This window comes from Callospermophilus lateralis, chromosome 17, assembly GCF_048772815.1.
Source record: "Callospermophilus lateralis isolate mCalLat2 chromosome 17, mCalLat2.hap1, whole genome shotgun sequence".
In the NCBI taxonomy this organism is placed as follows: domain Eukaryota; kingdom Metazoa; phylum Chordata; class Mammalia; order Rodentia; family Sciuridae; genus Callospermophilus; species Callospermophilus lateralis.
Genome location: NC_135321.1, coordinates 26,297,195 through 26,314,381, shown reverse-complemented (window position 1 = coordinate 26,314,381; position 17,187 = coordinate 26,297,195). Strand labels below are relative to the sequence as shown.

The 17,187-nt window shown below is 43.5% G+C and overlaps 1 protein-coding gene across 3 annotated transcripts in view; it reads right to left on the bottom strand.

Annotated features, from left to right (window-relative positions):
- Loxhd1 (lipoxygenase homology PLAT domains 1) overlaps positions 1–17,187 on the bottom strand; it is a 136,889-nt gene that overhangs the window by 80,009 nt on the left and 39,693 nt on the right. For all 3 annotated transcript variants that reach the window (XM_076837038.2, XM_076837039.2, XM_076837040.2), the window contains exons 7-12: positions 15,999–16,122; positions 13,436–13,686; positions 8,796–8,931; positions 8,103–8,263; positions 7,033–7,119; positions 6,498–6,633 (exon numbers count right to left, since the gene is read on the bottom strand). In XM_076837038.2, coding sequence (XP_076693153.2) covers positions 6,498–6,633; positions 7,033–7,119; positions 8,103–8,263; positions 8,796–8,931; positions 13,436–13,686; positions 15,999–16,122 — 895 coding nt within the window. The remainder of the gene's footprint in view (positions 1–6,497; positions 6,634–7,032; positions 7,120–8,102; positions 8,264–8,795; positions 8,932–13,435; positions 13,687–15,998; positions 16,123–17,187) is intronic.

The window sequence follows — 17,187 nt, the reverse complement described above, 5'->3', positions numbered from 1 at the left end:
CTCAATTGTTTTTTGAGTTAAGATGTTAATTGTAATTTCCTGGGCAATGACAAAGAAAACAACTCAAAGAATACATAGTAAAAGAAACAACAAGGATGTTCTATAAAATATCTATTTAATACCAGAAAAGGAAATACCATGGACATACAGAAAACAGCAAGATGGTAGATATAAATCCCACTGTATCCGCAATTACATTAAATGTAAATGGACTTAGCATTTCGATCAAAAGGCAGAGTGTGGTGGTCATCCTGCAGAGACGGGATGGGTCTGCCCACCCCAGATTCGCTTGGACATTAAAACTGAGGGGGTACACATGCTCCAAGAGCAAACGTAAGATGTATTAGTCACACAATGAGGAGTTCTTAGGAGAGCTTGACAGGCTCCCAAGAAGGTCCAAAAACAGTTAGAGGCATCAGGGAGATTGGGGTTTTATGAAAACTAGGTGCAGAGATGAAGGCAGGAGTTCCTATGCCTGGATCAGGGCTCATGTGATTTCCACCTTCCACCAGTGCCAAGGGACAAAGGATCCAGGTTTTCTTATCAGCTCACCTAGATATGAGGCAGAAAGGGAAAAATGAGGTGATGTAACTTGAAAGCTGTTAGTATTCAAATAACAATAACAAAATTGAGCTCTTTATTATATGGTGATTTGTAAGATGGAAAATGGACCTGACTATTATCTATCAAGGGACACACTTTGGATTCAAAGACACAGATAGGTCAAAAGTGAAAACATCCACCAAATGGGCTCAAAAAGAATCAGACAGTCTGAATAGACTTATAACAAGCAAAAAGATTGAATCCCTAATCAAAAAACTACACACGAAGAAAAGCCCATGCCCAGAAGACTTTACCACTGAATTCTACCATAAATTCAAACAATACCTATTCTTCTCAAACTCTTGCCAAAATGGAAGAGCAAACAACACTTCCCAACTCATGATGCTGGCATCATTTGCTCTGAACAGAACAGGAAGTCTGCTGCTACTTTCTAAGACAAAGACCATTATGCTGTTACCAAAACTGACAAAGACATTGCAAGAAAAGAAAATTATAAACCAATATCTTTTATGAATCCAGATGTAAAAGTCTTCAACAAAATACCAGCAAACCATGTCCAGCAACATATAAAAAGAATTATGCACTGTGACCACATAGAATTTATCTCAGAGATGCAAATTGGTTTGACTTCTGAAAATTAATTAATGTATTATATCATACCAATAGAATTAAAAAACACAAAATCACATGGTCATGCAAAAAAAGCATTTGACAACATCTCACATCCTTTCTTAATAAAAGTCATTGACAAAACAGAAACAAAGGGAACTTCAACCCATGAAGTTCTTCTGTGACATCCCACCCAATGGTGAAAGACTGGATGCTCTCCCCCAAGATCAAGAATAGGACAAGGGTGTCCGCTCTCACCACTTCCATACATCCAACATGGTACTTGAGGTTTGGGGAAAGGCAGTGAGGCAAGTGAAGTACACAGGGATCTGGGTTGAAAAGAAAAAGTAAAATCACAACTATTCACGGATGTAGGATCATGTATTAGGAAAGTCACTAAAAACTGTTAGAACAGATGAATTCAGCGAAATTATAGAATTCAAGATCAATATACCTAAATCAATTGTATTTCTATTCTCTAGCAATAAAACATCCCAAGCCAAACATTTCCATTCACAACAACATCAAAAAGAATAAAATATTTATGAATAAATTTAACAAAACAAATGAAATATATATTCTTTATATTCTTTTGGGTGGGATGGGGGTACCAAGGATTAGACTTAGGGGACTCGACCACTGAGCAACATCCCCAGCCCTATTTTGTATTTTATTTAGAGACAGGGTCTCACTAAGTTGCTTAGTTTTTAGCTTTTGATGAGGCTGGCTTTGAACTTGTGATCTGTCTCAGCCTTCCAGGCCACTGGGATTACAAGCATGCGCCACCGTGCCTGGCTGTGAAATATATATTCTCTGAAAACTACAAAATATTGTTGAAATAAATTAAAGATTTCAATTCATGGGCATGGAAACATCCTGTATCCATAAATTTTAAGATCTCACATTGTCAAGACGTCAACACCCCCAAACTGGTGAACAGATTCAACATAATCCTATCAGAATCCCAGGGGACTTTGTAGAAATTAATAAGTTGATTCTAAAATTCACATAGAATTACAAGGGAACCCAGAATAACCAAAACATTCATGAAAAAGAATAATGAAGGAGAATAACAAGTGTTGATAAAGATGTGGAGAAATGGGAACTCTCTTTGATTACCAGTGAGAATATAAAATGGTACAACTTTTAAAATGGCAGTTCAGTAGTGCCTTAAAAAGTAAACCAAAGAGTAACTATATGACCAAGCCCTCCTACTCCTAACTACATGCCCAAGAGAATTGAAAACACGTCCACATAAAACTTGTATGTAAATGTTCATGCCACCATTATTCATAATAACTGAAAGGTGGAAACCTAAATGCGCATGAACACGTAAATATGTCACATTCATACAATGGAATATCATTCAGCAAATAAGAAGAAATGAAGTTCTAATACGTGCTACATATGGATGAACCTTGAAAACATGCTAATTTTAAAAAGTTAAATGCAAGAGTTCACAAGATATAATTCCATTTCCATGAAACGTCCAGAATAGGTAAATCTATAGAGACAGAGTGTTTGTCAGAGACTGAAGGGTAAGGTGGAGAAATGGTATCACCCCTACTTGGTATGAAATTTCTTTTGGGGGAGAGGAAAATGTTCTGGAGGCAGTGATGATGGCTGGGTGACTCTATCAATGTACTGAAAACCATTGCCTTATACAGGCAAATTATATGACACATGAATTTTATCTCAATAAAGCTGTTTTAGAAATGGACCCTACTCATTGGCCATCCATCTAAAATGAATTTGAAATTATATTAGGAAGGAGACAAGCCACCAGGATGTTTAATTCAATGCCTAACTTGGGTTTTCAGTAATGTACCCATTTCTATTTGGAGACATAGATACATTTGAAAAATAAATTGGACCACTAAACAGGTGGGTACACAAGGAAACAGTTATGTATGTAGCAAAAACACTGTTAGAAAAAAAGGGGAAGAATCATCGTATCTGAGACCTGCCTTGAGAACAGCAGGCAAAAGGAGACACTTAAAACATGAGTTCAAGTCCAAGCAAAACCCTCCCACCTCCCACCCAAGCCTGCTCACAGGGCCACAGCCTTCAAAACCCAACCAGCGCTGCCTCCTCTAATCGACTCCCGACAATCCAAAGCTGCGCACCCTGCATCTTCAGCCTTTGGATGAGTGAAGGTGAGTCTCTGTGTTCCGCTGTTCCGGATACGCTGTGCTAACACTAAGAGGAATGATCTGCACTGACCAGAGTGAAAACCAGAAAGTAGAAACCCGGGGGACAAAAGAGAAGGAAAGACCCAGATGCCAGCCTCCCCTCCGTCAGAATTTTGATGAAGGCCAGTTCTACAGTTTTAACTCTGTGGATTAGGCAATTCCCAGAAGCCAAATGAGGAGGGAATTTAGAAATTCCTCTGCCTAGGAATTCCAGCCCCCTTTGTTTGGGACCTCTAAGGTCCATTCAATTGGAAGTCCTTGAAGGTCCTCCCTCTCTGCAGGGGTCCCCTGGGGCCCAAGGGCGGGCCACAGAGGTCCCAAATTCTTCCTGGTGAGAAGTCTGTGGACGATTAAGAACAATTGCATTGCTAACATCAGCAGTGGAAGACTTTAAACACATGGGTAAGTACCAGAAACCTCTTGTACTTTAATTTAAAAATTACAGCTCAGTCTGATTAACGAGAAGCGACTCGTTTGGCACTCAAGTCCAATGGACTCTCTTGCCCTCTCATCAGCAGTGTATAATCACAGTGAAAAATGCTGATCTCATTGATGTCGCTGCCTCCTGGGGCTCCCGAGGGAAAGGCAAGGTGGAAATAAACTGTGAGCTGCTCTGCATGTTTTGTCCATGTCTCCTGGTCTGCGTTAATCAGCACGATCACTCCCCAAAGCCTCTCGGCTCCCAGGCATGGTATTAATTGCTGATTTGGCTGGCCATTATTTTATAAGTAAACTGGGGACACACAACTCCAAACTCAAAATTGATTTTAAATTGGTATTTACTCAATGTACATGAGTTCAAGACTCTGCACCCCAGGGCTTCCCAGGAATCCTGGCACGTTATTCATCACACACTGGTAGCAACTGAGGAAGGGGGATGTTGCCATCAGCTCTGTTTAGTGCTACAAAGAAGCATCCAGACCAGAAAAGGAGATCTGGATGAGGACATAGGTGTATTCCAGGCACCAGAGAAATATCAGTGGGCCAGAAACAGGAGTTGGGGAAAAGCGATTTGAGTCTGTAGGGGCTCCAAAGAACTTCGGAGAACCCCTGGAAGATGTCAAACTGCCTTTACAAGCAGGGCAGGCAGCCTCAGCCCAGGCTAATCACCAGATTTTTTTTTTTTTCCACATTGAAATAGTTCTTTAATAGAATCACAGAAGACAAAAACCCAATAACAGCCATTAGAGTAGAAGGCCTGGCTCAGATGCCACTTTATCTGCAAAGTTTAATCCGAACTGCTTGGGCAGGAAGTTCACCTCTAGCTGTATCTAGACAACATTCACGAACCAAAGATAGGAGGAGGGACAAATCAGAAATGAAAATCGTGGAAGGTGAGAGCCACAGAAAAGGGACACATGCCTTGGCACGGTGGTTCTCAAAGTGTGGTTCCCCAGGGGCAGCATTGCCATTACCTAGGAATGAGCAAGACGAGCACATTCTCAGGCCCCACTGCAGACCCACTGAATCAGAAACTCTCGGTGGGACCCCACAATCTGTGTTCCGACAAGCCCCCAGCTGAGAATGCCCTGAAGTTTGAGAACACCTGGAGAAGAGGCGGTGGATCAGAGCTGTAGGTAACACCACAGAAGGCTCAGGAATGAAAGCACCAGGTAACTTTAGGAGCAGAGACTGCAGAGCTCAAATCATGAGAATGGTTAGAAGGCTTTGGAAAAGCAGTTAGGTCCCACGAGGCCCTCCCAGTTCTTCACACCTACCTACAAGCTCAATTCTGGCGCACAAAGTGGATAGCTCAGGTAAGAACAGGAGCATCTCTGCCCTGGTGGGCTACATATGATATAAAGTCCCAACTGGTGGGGGAGCATATGGTATTATCATACTCACAAAAAGATTATAGCCTTGTTTCCAAAGCAAACCACTATTGAATATGAAAAGGCAGAGGGTGTCTTGGAATAGTCACTGAACCAGGAATCAAAGACCTGTTCTAGGTCTCACTCTGTCTCTAACCAGCTATGTGATCATAGTAAGAACTTCCTCAGTTCTTCATCAGTATAAGGGGCTTTGAACACAAATATTCTATAGTCATATATTTAATTAAAAATGAAAAAACCATAAAACAGAGGAAACTTGTTACTAATTATAAGTATTGCCTAATTAGACTAACAGACTGGATGATCTCATTTGAGATATTTGCTATTTGGAGATGCAAACACACACACACACACACACACACACACACACTTAGCATTTAACTCTAATATCAAATAACTTCAACAAATACAGAGGGCGCTTCTAGTGCGTGTGTCTATGCAGAGTACTCATAAGTACCACATGATCACCCGTGAATTGATGTTTCTGCAATATTTAGTAGGGCTACTAGAACCATGGGTGACATTGTTTTCTGTATGTTCGTAGCTTTTTGTGATTTTGCAATATTACTTTACTATTGAAAAGATTAACAACTGCCACAAAGATAACACACATGCTATCTTACATGTCAGTTCTGATCAGTTGGTAGTGTCTGTTGAATTGCTATATTGATGGCTGCAAAGCTCATTTCAGATTCAATGAGAGAGAATGTCTTGTCACTTAGTAGTGTCTGCCACGGGAAAAGGACAGAACATGTGCTGAGTATTTGCCAACACTCTGCTACTATAACCTAGAGGCAAAATGACTTCCCTTTGGCTCTGTGAATGTGGTTGCTAGACTCTAAATTAAGTCCCTCTCCTACCAGCCTCAAATAGAGATAGAGGCTCATCGGGTAGCAGCCAAGCGTGGCTGCAAGAATCCACATCCAGCCTTCCTTTGGGGGAATCAGTCTCCGCATTTCATAATTTGAAGGGAATAAAAAGACACTTCCTTTAACTTCAAGGTAGCTCTGGAGAAGTACTGTTTAGAGCAGAGTCTTCTCACCCTCCCATGGCCAACCTGAAGACCCGTAGACCTCCCTCCCTCCCCAACACACCCATCACGGTCGAGTTGGAGCATCATGCCTTGAAGGTGGCTCCTTCAAGCCTGTCTTGAAGCGGGGAACTTCAAAACCCACTTTGGCAGTCAGAGGGTTCCTGAGATGCAGAGTGGACAAGACTATCAGCTCAGGTCAAGGATCCCTTGGCACACCAAGTAGAAGGTCCACAGTCTCCCCCAGGATGGGCAGTGATCAGTACTTACTGCCCATGATCCTCCGCACTGTTGGGCCCTCTGCGGTCATTTCCCTCACAATCTCATTGTCATCTTCATTGGCGTCCAGCCAGCGATTGCAATTGAAGTTATACTTGTCCTTATTCAGAGTGTTCATCAGGGTCATCTAAAATGAAGTTCCAGGGTGAGCAGGTGACTTTCAGGTAGCAGAGTCTCTCACCCATGCCCTGAAGTCACCATTCTGCTATCTCATCTCAGAAAGGTCAAGGCCATCTCCTGGAGAGGACCCTTGCGGAAGGCAGAGAGACAGGTTAATATTTCTCCCCCTGGTCCCCTAGAGACCTACACTTGCCTAGCGTATGGGTAACTGGGGCAGATATGCAGGCCCCATGGGCACCCGAGCATTTTCTCAGTCTGCTTTGGAAGGTTTCTCCCCAGACATCTGGAAGTACCTGTGGCCCATGTCCACGCTTCTCCACTTCTATTTCCAATATAGAGTAAACTTACAGTCACAAAGAGGGACAATTCTGATTCCTCTCCCAACCCTCAAGGTGGTGCATCTCACCCTTTCTAAATGCCATCCAGAACCAGGACTCCTTCTCTCGTGCCATGCTCGAAGCTTATAAAATCTGCCGAGATCTGGGAGCTCAATCTGTGTTGAGAAATGAACAGGTCTGAGCAGGCATGGCTGGGAAAATGCCTGACTCTTCACAGCCACCATGGGGGGCTGCTTCTCCCTCGAGAGGATGAATGGGCTTCAAGTCCTCCCCCAACACCCTCATTCCTCTCCTGTTCCTGGTAGCCAAAGGCCCATGAGGGAGAGACAGCCATGTAAAACTGGGGTTCAGACTGGGCTGGTGAGACGGAACGAAAATAACTGACCCACAGTGGGATGCAGCCTAAAGAAAACTTTCCAAGCAATAAAATTCCAGTAACAAAATCTATATGACAGCCCTGCAAATTAGCACAGGCCCACAGCCCCAGGACTCCACTGGGCAGTGGAACAGACAAAAAGATCAATACCAAAGCCATGCCCTTTCCCTAGGGGCTCAAATCTGGCAGGAAAGACAAATACATAAAGAGCAATGAATCGAGTGTTAGAATAAGGCACCAATGGGGTTCTCTGAGGGAAGACTGCAAATTACAAATTATTCCTACCGAAAGGTCAAAGCAACACTTCAGTGGGGTGAGGGGGACCCTTGTTCTAGTTACATATGTACTGGAAAGTTTTAAAGCTGTATTTCCCTTCAAATGCCCTGAAATTCATACTTTTCCTTAAATTTGACCCTTACTGTCTAATTCAGCCCATAGTGGGTGATCTAACACTGTGCTCGGGGTCTCTACTCTACAATCCCCCCAGTCACTCAATTCTTAGATGCTCAAAACCATTCCATCCTTGTTCCCCCTGGCTTGACTCCTACTGTCTCAGATGAAGGGCAGATCTAAACTGTCTCCCTTTCACTCCCTTGCCTATAAATCATCACATGTGTCACCCCTTGCCAGGGGCGGGGGTAAACTCTCCATCTCGTCTTCAAACTTGGTTGAAAACCAATCTGGCTTAGAAAATCAGATTCTCCGAATACCTGCCACATCCTTCCTCCTTTCCCCACCCACCTCACCACAGTTCTCTCCTACCCTAAACTTCTCGATGACACCTGGTTTGAACCACTTGTGGTTGGGATTCAGGAGAATCTCGTCTGTCCGCCCCTTCTGCCCATAAATCTGGATGAAGATGGGAGAGTTGGTACCAGCCTTCTTCAGGTCTGTGGTCCAGACCCACAGGGACCAAGGAAATTCTACAAGACAGATCAAGGTGCACCATAGACGTCAACTGAAGAGGTTTTCAGGTTCCCGGTAGGAAAGAGGAAAGAAGAAAATGATCACGACTGAACAGCAGGTGACAGGCAAGTGTGTGTCCCACTCTCAGAAACCCAGTATAAGAAGGGCTGTATTTAGAAAGCTGAGGAGTCCTGCTATTAAAAATAGAGTTCTTCCATGTCTTTTTAACAGACAAAGCCTACTGGTGGTTTGTGTTAAATGGGGGAAGAATTGACTCCCCCCGCCCTACCTGGTATATTCAGAATGCACTGGAGTGAATCCTTCAGTTTAACCCCTAGCCACTTCTCCAATTTGGGGACCTGGAGTCAGTCTTTAGTTCTAGGTGTGTGATGTTGCATGGCCTGAACCTTGTAAAATTGAGTCCCCTAATGGGTTCTTCCCCACTCTCTGTAGAGGAGAATTGAGAAGCAGGTGTGGATCCCTTCAAAGCCTTTGACAGTGTTCTGACATCCTGGTACTGCTGGAAGATTCTGGGGCTCTTGTACTTACTCTTCAGCCGCTTCTTCCTGAGAGACACCATCTCATAGAGCTGCCTCTCGATCAGCCCATCTGCCTTCTTCTCATCCAGCCATTTGCTGCAGGGGAAAGTTTGCTGGATGCCAGTGAAGGGGCACAGAATCACCACCTGGGAGGGCAGAGCGCGAGTGAAGGGAAGATACGGGAAAGAGGGGAAGGCGTCCTGGGGGGACCTGCTCACAAGGCTCACCAGCCCCCTCAACCCAAGGGAAGGGATGTCTGTGTTAGGACCCTCCATGAATGCCACTTCTGCTGTCTCATTAAATCTGCGATTGAGAAAGACCTCCTGCAGTGAGTCTTCCAGAGTAGGTGTCCTCCATCCTCCAGTCTCCTAGCTCAGCTCTCAAGCCTGTTCCTCCGTATGCAACACCCTCTTGAACACCCTACTTCTGTATGTTTGTCATGAAATCTTGGCTAATCTGAACCAAATGACCAAGACTACCCAATTAACTCCCTGTACTTGTCTTGTAGGAAGAAGGCAAATCACAGGAAAGCTAATTAATATCTGGAATTGAATACAGACCCAGCCGCCCTATTGCGGGCAGTGTCCTTACTCGGGCCTCTCCTCTACATCTCCATCACTGCCCACACTCTGGAGTCGTTCCTTTAGAACCCCAAAGTCTATCCAGCCCAGGCTCCTCACATTGTGGATAGTCAAAGGAATGTTCCTGGCACCCTGTAGAATCTTCTCTCAGCAAAGAAATTTTGACTATTCATATTACTAAATTCCAAGCTTTAACCTGTTTTAAATTTGAAGTCTAATATGACTCTCCCATGGGTCAACTATTTTGACTAATCACTGTCTTAGTATTTATTCCTTAGCTGGTGTGTGTGTGTGTGTGTGTGTGTGTGTGTGTGTGTGTTGGTTAGTTTTGTTTTTTTCAACATGATAGCAAACTTTAACTTCCTTAACTTGAACTTTTACCCTTAAATATACCCAGGTATCTCTGAGAGTTCACCTAATCCTCATTATCTAAGCATCATGATGAACCTTAACTTAAAATAAGCACCAAGGGGAGGGGAGCTTAGAGATGGGGTGGGGAACTGCATACCTCCTCATTCTCCCAGAGAATCACTTCTGCCTGGAGATTGTGCCAGTGAAGGGGCACAGAGGCAGCTCCCTTAAACATTTTACTAATGTATTGGCAGCTAATATAATCCACCCCCCATATTCATTCAACAGATGGGAAAGCTGAGGTCCAGAAAGGAGAATAAAATATCCAAGTTTGTACAGTTAGGGGCAGGAAAAGAAATATAAATGCTTCTGGCCCTAATTATCAGTTTGGGTCTTTTCCATCCTTACTACAAATCTCAGAATTATTATTTATGGCTGAGGTCCACAGGGATTTGTAACTTCACTCCATCTTTGATGCTGAAGATTCTGTATAACAACATGTTCAGAACTGCACTTATACTTAGGCAAAATTGGAAGGCACCTATGCAGGGTACTCTGGGGGCAAAAGGTCTGAATACCAAAAATTTACTTGTAAGTCTTTCTTCTGAACGAATCCCAGAGTTGTCACCTCCTAGTTTACTCTTCAATTGTGCTCTGATTATTACATATGTGTGTGTTGGTTAGTTTTTTTTTTTTTTTTTCCAACATGATAGCAAACTTCTGAAAGCCTGATGTGTCTCCTCACCTCTTGGGGTTCCCCTGAACATAGGTACAACCATATAAAATGCTTAAAATAGTAAAAGTTTGAGTGCTTGAAAGTGCTTGTTAAAAGTTTGACTTCTGGACTAGGTAGTCCAGAAAAGCTGGTAGAATGAAAGCCCTCACCATTACAAATACCTACATACTGATAAAGAACATGAAATATCATCTTATGTATATTGGTGAGCTGCCAGGGATTTACAGGAAGCCATAAGGGCCAGCAGGATTCAGAGCATTCAGTGCTAAGGTTTGTCCTGTCCTGGAGGAAGACCAAGAGACAAAGAAATTAACAGTCACACATGGCAGCACATGGTGGGACCTGAAAAGAACTTGCAAAGTGGAGGATCTGGACAGGAAACACGTGTGAGCAGAAGCACTTCAAGGAGCTGCTCCCTTGGATGAAAGGTAGGTAAGGGAAATCTGCAAAGGGAAGCCTGCTTTCTCTGCCTTTGCTCAGAAAAGAAAATAATAATAGTCTCCCCTAAGAATCAGTTACTACGAGCCTGGTCATTGGACAGGTAGTAACAAATACACACCTAGACATTGAAGAGATGCATCAGATGCCAAAGACAAAGAGAAGATCTCAAGAGCAACGAGAGATAAAAGACCCATAATAGCAATTAGACTAATGGAAGCCAGAAGATATCAGGAGAAGGGAATCATCTTAGAATTCTATATCCTAAAATTATCTTTCAATAATGAGGGTGGAACAAAAACATTTTTCAAATGAACAAAGTTTACCAACAATAGACCTTTATCAAAAGAACTCCTACAGAATGTACTGCAGGAAGGAAAAAATTGATACCACACATAAGGTCTGAAATGCAAGAAGCAGCAGCAAGCAAACCAGCAAGCAGGTAGATAGATCTGAACTAATCCACACTATCTAATGTGTGGATTTTAAAATAATGCCAAATAAAGATAAAATTCTAGGAAAAAAGCAGCATGAAATTTAGATATGGGGTTGTTAGCATTTAGTGATTTTTAAGGTGCTTTTATTTCCCAAGAAGAGAGGAGACATATTAATTAAATTTAGGGTTTGTCATATTAAACATGCATGGGAAAAACCACCCAAATGGGATATTACAATTTGGATGTCCCACCAAAACTTACATTGAACTTTCATCCCCACTGTGAGGTTAAAGGTAGAACTTAATGCAGTTATGGTATTTAAAGGTGGGACTGTGGGGAGGTAATCAAGTGAGGCTGTAAGGGTGGGGGCCTAATCCAATGGGACCATAGCTCCATAAGAGGAGGAGACTGAACTAAGACCCTCTGTCTCTCCCTGTGACGCCTCCCACCAGGTCATCGCCCAGCAAGAAAGTCCTCACCAGATGCTAAGCAGATACTGAGGCCAGACTCTTGGGCTTCCAAATCATGAGCTAAATAAATTGTAAATTTATTTTGTAAAAAAATTTTCTTCGTAAATTACCCAGTCTGTGGTAGCAACATAAAACACACTAAGTTGCAGGGGTTGGGCAGGGGAACAATCCATCTAGAAGAAATATTTTTAAAAAATAAAATAAAATGAACAGTAAATGTAAGACAGATATATCTACAATTATAGTAAGTTTAAATGAACTAAATTGGCCAATTAAAAGATGGATCCTATCAGACTAGATAATGGCAAAGATTGAATTCACTAGGAGGCTATAATACTTCTATGCCTAAAAACACAGTCCCAAACTATACCAAGCAGAAATTATCAGTTGTAGAAGGAGAAATTGAAACATCACAACTGAAGTGGGAAATTTCAACGCATCTTTCTTGGTAATTAATAGATTAAGCAGAAAAAGATATCAGTAAGTACATAAAAGATTCAAATAACCAAAGTAATTCTATTTAATCAATAAAATAAAGACTTTAAACCTAACTCTTAGAAAATTATACACAAATTGAGCATGCACTGTGAAGTAAATCGCAATGATTTTTTTTAAAAAATGGAATCACATAGTGTTTTCTAGATAAAATAATACTAATTATACTCCAACAAAGCTAATTTTTAAAATGAAACATTCTAAGATTCAAACCAGTTAAGGACTATGTGATAAGTGAAAATTCAAGGCCAATGCCACTTAAGAACATTCAAAGAAAAATTACACACTAAATGTCAGCAAATCAATTCTAAAGGTATACAAAAATTATAAAATTGCAATCCATTATCACTAAGTTTGGCCTGTAGAAGAAAGCAAGAATTTTACATGAAAGGATACATGAATGGCCAATAAAGAAATAAGATGACGTTCAACCTCAGTAGTAATCACAAAAATAAAAATTAAAACTGCCATAAGATCATTTTACAACTTCCAGGTAAAGACTAAAACCACTGCAAGTGTTGACAAGGATGCGTGGAACAAAATGTCTCTTCCATGTGACTGAGAGGACAGCAAAGTGGCACAACTACTTTGGAAAACAATCTGGATTATTCTGGAAAAACTAACTATCCTGTAAAGCTGAAGATTTCCTTGCCAAATGACCTAGAACTTCTGTCCTGAGAAACTCTTGCGCTATGTAACTCTTGCGCTATATTCATAGCGCAAGAAGCAGCCACAGATTATCTAATGGAAAAATTGAACAATAAATTACAATCCATATTTTACTTTAAATATATATATTCTTCAATGTATAAATATTCCATAATACAAACATATCTTTAAAATGGTCGTTGATTGAGGGGTTTATAATCTGAAGCGAAACACCATCCCCAGAAGCAGGATGGTCTATAACCACCAACGGAGCCCTCTGGCTAACCTATCCTGTTTGGAGAACAGCCCCCATTCCTGACCACCAGGAAGACAAGCTGGATGGACATGTGACCACCCAAAATGCCCAATGAAAGGGATTGCCCATGTGCTCTGTATTGGTCCAGAGGAAGTAGGAAGTAGGGTACAGGTTCGAGTTTGCACTCACAAGTTAAAGAAGGTTGGATCAAGAAAGGCTGCATGGAATCTCCTCTTACCTTCTCACAGTACCAGCCTCTGTTGACACCCACGTTGCCGTGCCCAATGGAGACCCGACTCAGGGGGCTGAGCAGGGCAGCCAGCTCAATGTGGAAGATATCCGTGCGGCCCCTGTCAAACACACCGCCCTCCAGGAAGATTTTCCCGCTATTCTTATTTCCTCTGGCCCCATACATGACCAAGTAGATTTTGGATTTGGTCCCAGCTCCCCGTATATCCCCCGTGAAGACGGTGACAATATAGGTGATAGCTGGTGTGCAAACAGGAGAAAAGGGTTCAACGTGAGTTGCGGTATGTTATCTCCCTTCTTCCCTCCTGCCCACAACACCCTAGCATGCCCATCTTCCATATACCTCATGTCCCCTCATGTCCTCTTCCCTTGGACCATGCCCAATGTCCCTCTCAACCTCATTTCATCATTTCAGGGTCTGTATGTCAGTGTATGTGAGTTTGGGAATAAACCTTGCCTATTATTATAGGAAACTGCCAGTACTGATCATAAGAAACCAACAAAGGGGAGGGGAGGAGGATCCTGGGTTGGCTAAGAATAATACTAATTATTGATGTTAATTACCATGTGTACCTTATGAATAGCTGTCACATGGCTTCTGTTATGTCTAATCTAATTATAATAGTCAGTGCCACTAATGGAGATGTATATCCTGAGCCATCTGATTCATTTAACTTGCTGTTTTGCCAATAACTTAAAAACACAACTTTTGGTAGAGGGCACCACTGTCCTTGTTCATCACCTAATTGGTGGGAGGGGGAGGTTTGGGGGAGAGGGGGACAATGTAGGTTGGGCCGTATTGAGTTTGCATCAGTCAGGAGGTATTGGGAGGATGTGGAATTTTAGGGAAGAGACAGTGAGGAGAGTTAAACTCTTAAATGAGGAAGAGTGAGAGAAAACATCAAAGGCAAACATTTGGGCAGGAAGTTCTACTGAGATCGGGTCTAGGGTCACTCATTCTATTCTGGGGTCTAAGGCAACTGACATTTTAGGCTTTTGATTCATTCACCCACCTCGTACCACACCCTCATCCTATGACCTTAGAGAAATAAAACTCCCAAACTTCTTTGGAAGAGAATACATAGACTTCCTTGGGCACCATTCCTTTACACAGATGCACCTTCTTTGAATTGACAGGCATTTATCCAGCGCTCGGAGTGCTTACTAGACACCAGGCCTTCAGGAATACAGGAAGATAAACAGGGAAGGCCACTGATCTAAAAAAGAGTGGGTCTCAGCTTCATTGCCCCAGGGCACATGGGTGAATGGCATTCTCCTACCAGATGTAGTTCCATGGCCTGGCTATGGGAATTCCCAGTGACTGTCATTTCTCCTCTTTCTCCATCACTGGGAGACAAGGAATGGTAACGCAGTCCATAAGATCGTAGGGATCTGTCCTAGTGCACAGTTTTTGACTCCTGCAAGCCATAGCAACCCAAGCCTGTGCAAAAGCAGGATGAGATGATGCGGTCCAGGGAGGTCAAGGAGGCCTCAGAAGTGACTGGACGTGGGAATTTGAAAAACAGAGAAAAGAGAACAGTCATTACAAGGTGAGGAGAAAGCAGCTTTGGAGGACAAAGGAAGAAAAAGGGTAAGGAGAGTAAAGCAAGCCAGCAAGTCCCCTGTGTGAGCACCAGAAAGGGAAAGAGCCAAGGGTTTCACGGATGCGCTATTGGGAGATGGGAGTGTTGGAAGATTCTGCTGAGAAGATAAACTGGAACCAAATGGTGGAGCAATTTGCATATTACACGACAGAGTGTGGACTCATCTCTGTGCAGGGGCGAGCCCCGGAAGCTTTCTCAGCAGAACATGTTCTCAGATGTGCGTGACATTGATATCCTGGAACCCGCATGACCCCCTCAGCCATGCTGGGACCTGGAGGCTTTTTGTGAAATTCACAGTGGGTAAGACCTTAGAAGGCAGACCAACCAGCTGTGTGACCCTAGATAGGTTCCTTAACTTCTATGGGCCTCAGTTTTCCCAATTGTGACATGGGAATGATAAAATTCCTATATCATAGTGTTGCTATGAGGATTGAAAGAAACTAGGTGGGCCAAGTGCCTAGAGGGCCTGGCATATAGAAAGCACTTCATATTAGAAGGAGTTATAACTAAATTAGCTGGGCAAAGTTGTGCATGCCAATAATTCCATGTGAGGAGGGGCTAAGGCAGGAGGATCACAAATCTGAGGCTAGCCTGGGTAACTTAGGAAGGCCCTGTCTCAAAATAAATCTTAAAAGGGCTGGGCATGTAGCTCACTGGTAGAACATTTGCTTAGCATGGGTTCAACCCCCGTACCACACATACACATGTAAATCAAGTGTGCACACATCAGAAGTGAGTAACTTCCCCTACTCAGGGGCTTTGCCCCAGCTCCTTTGGTATGAACAAAGCCTCATGTTTGCAGCCCAAGGGGCAGAACATTTTCACAAGCAGGAGAAATACTGTCTAGCCCCTGCTGGATCACAGACCTCCAAAATTGCAGGTGTGAACACTGACTCTCAGGCAGAAAATGGAATATTAGCCAATGGGGGCTCAGCTTTCCAGTTCTACCTGTGGTCTCAGCTCCGCCCACTAAGATATCCCTTTGGATTTTGCCATCATCTTCATCCAGGGCCAGCCAGCGGTTGAGGGGGAAGTCATATTTCCTTTTGTTCCCAATATCTTCAATGACAATCTGGGAAGGAAAAGAGGAAGGAATGAGATGAAGAGGTGCACCTGGCGATCTACCCAACTCCTCCAGTCACTGAGGGTACCAAAAGAATCCACCCTCATCTCCTCATGGCCCAGGAAAAGCTCATCACAGGACGCAGCTGTGGCCCAAAAACATCACAAAACCATACAGGGATGACTGCCAATCACCCCCTGCTGAATCCCAAGCCACTGTCCCTCCATTCATTGCTGTAGGGCATTTTTGAAAATTCAGCCAAGAAGTATGGCAGGAAGTACCCTGAGAGCTGAGACAAAGGACTGGAAGCCAGGATTTCAGGCCGGAGGCGAGGCTCTGACCCTAACTGGGATAAAGCAGAGTTAAAGCAAAGGGCACTGCGAGCCCCAGATCAGGCACAGAGGAGCCTAGAATCTGGTGATCAGGTCAGCCACTGACAGTGAGACGAATGGAACTGGCCATCCAGGAACTTCCCAAAGGGACTGCCTCGTGAGCCTGGCTGGTGAGGCTGAGATAAGTGTGTCTTTGAAAACGCACCTAGGGACTGGGGGCCTCCCAAAATGTGCCTGGAGGACCCACCTGTTAAACAAGGCAGGAGAGAGAGAAGCACCCTTCTCAGTGAATGATGGAAACACCCACGTGGGGCGGGGGAGAGAAAGGGAGAGAAGGAGAGGCAGAAAGGAAGAGAGAGAGAGAGAGAGAGAGAGAGAGAGAGAGAGAAGCAATAACCTAATATAAAGCAAGAGCCATTATGTTCTCAAAGAGCATTCTCCACTTGCCAACAAGCCCACAGGCATGGCTGGCCTTCTGAGAGCTGAGAAGGGAAGTGCAGGCCATAAGCTAGTCCCTGGAGGACAGACGATGCCAGTGAAGGGCCTGCCCATGGTGGTGCCAACCATATTCTGTGATGGTGGGACATGCCAGCATCACAAGGCAAGCCCTCCTGATGGGAAAGCCAAGAAGGATGAAATACCCGCAGAGACGGGGGAGGAAAAGATGAAGTGCCGAACAGGGGGCATTCCCTCCCTGTTCTTCTCAGATGGTTCACAGGCACCCCGAAATGATCGTGGGCCA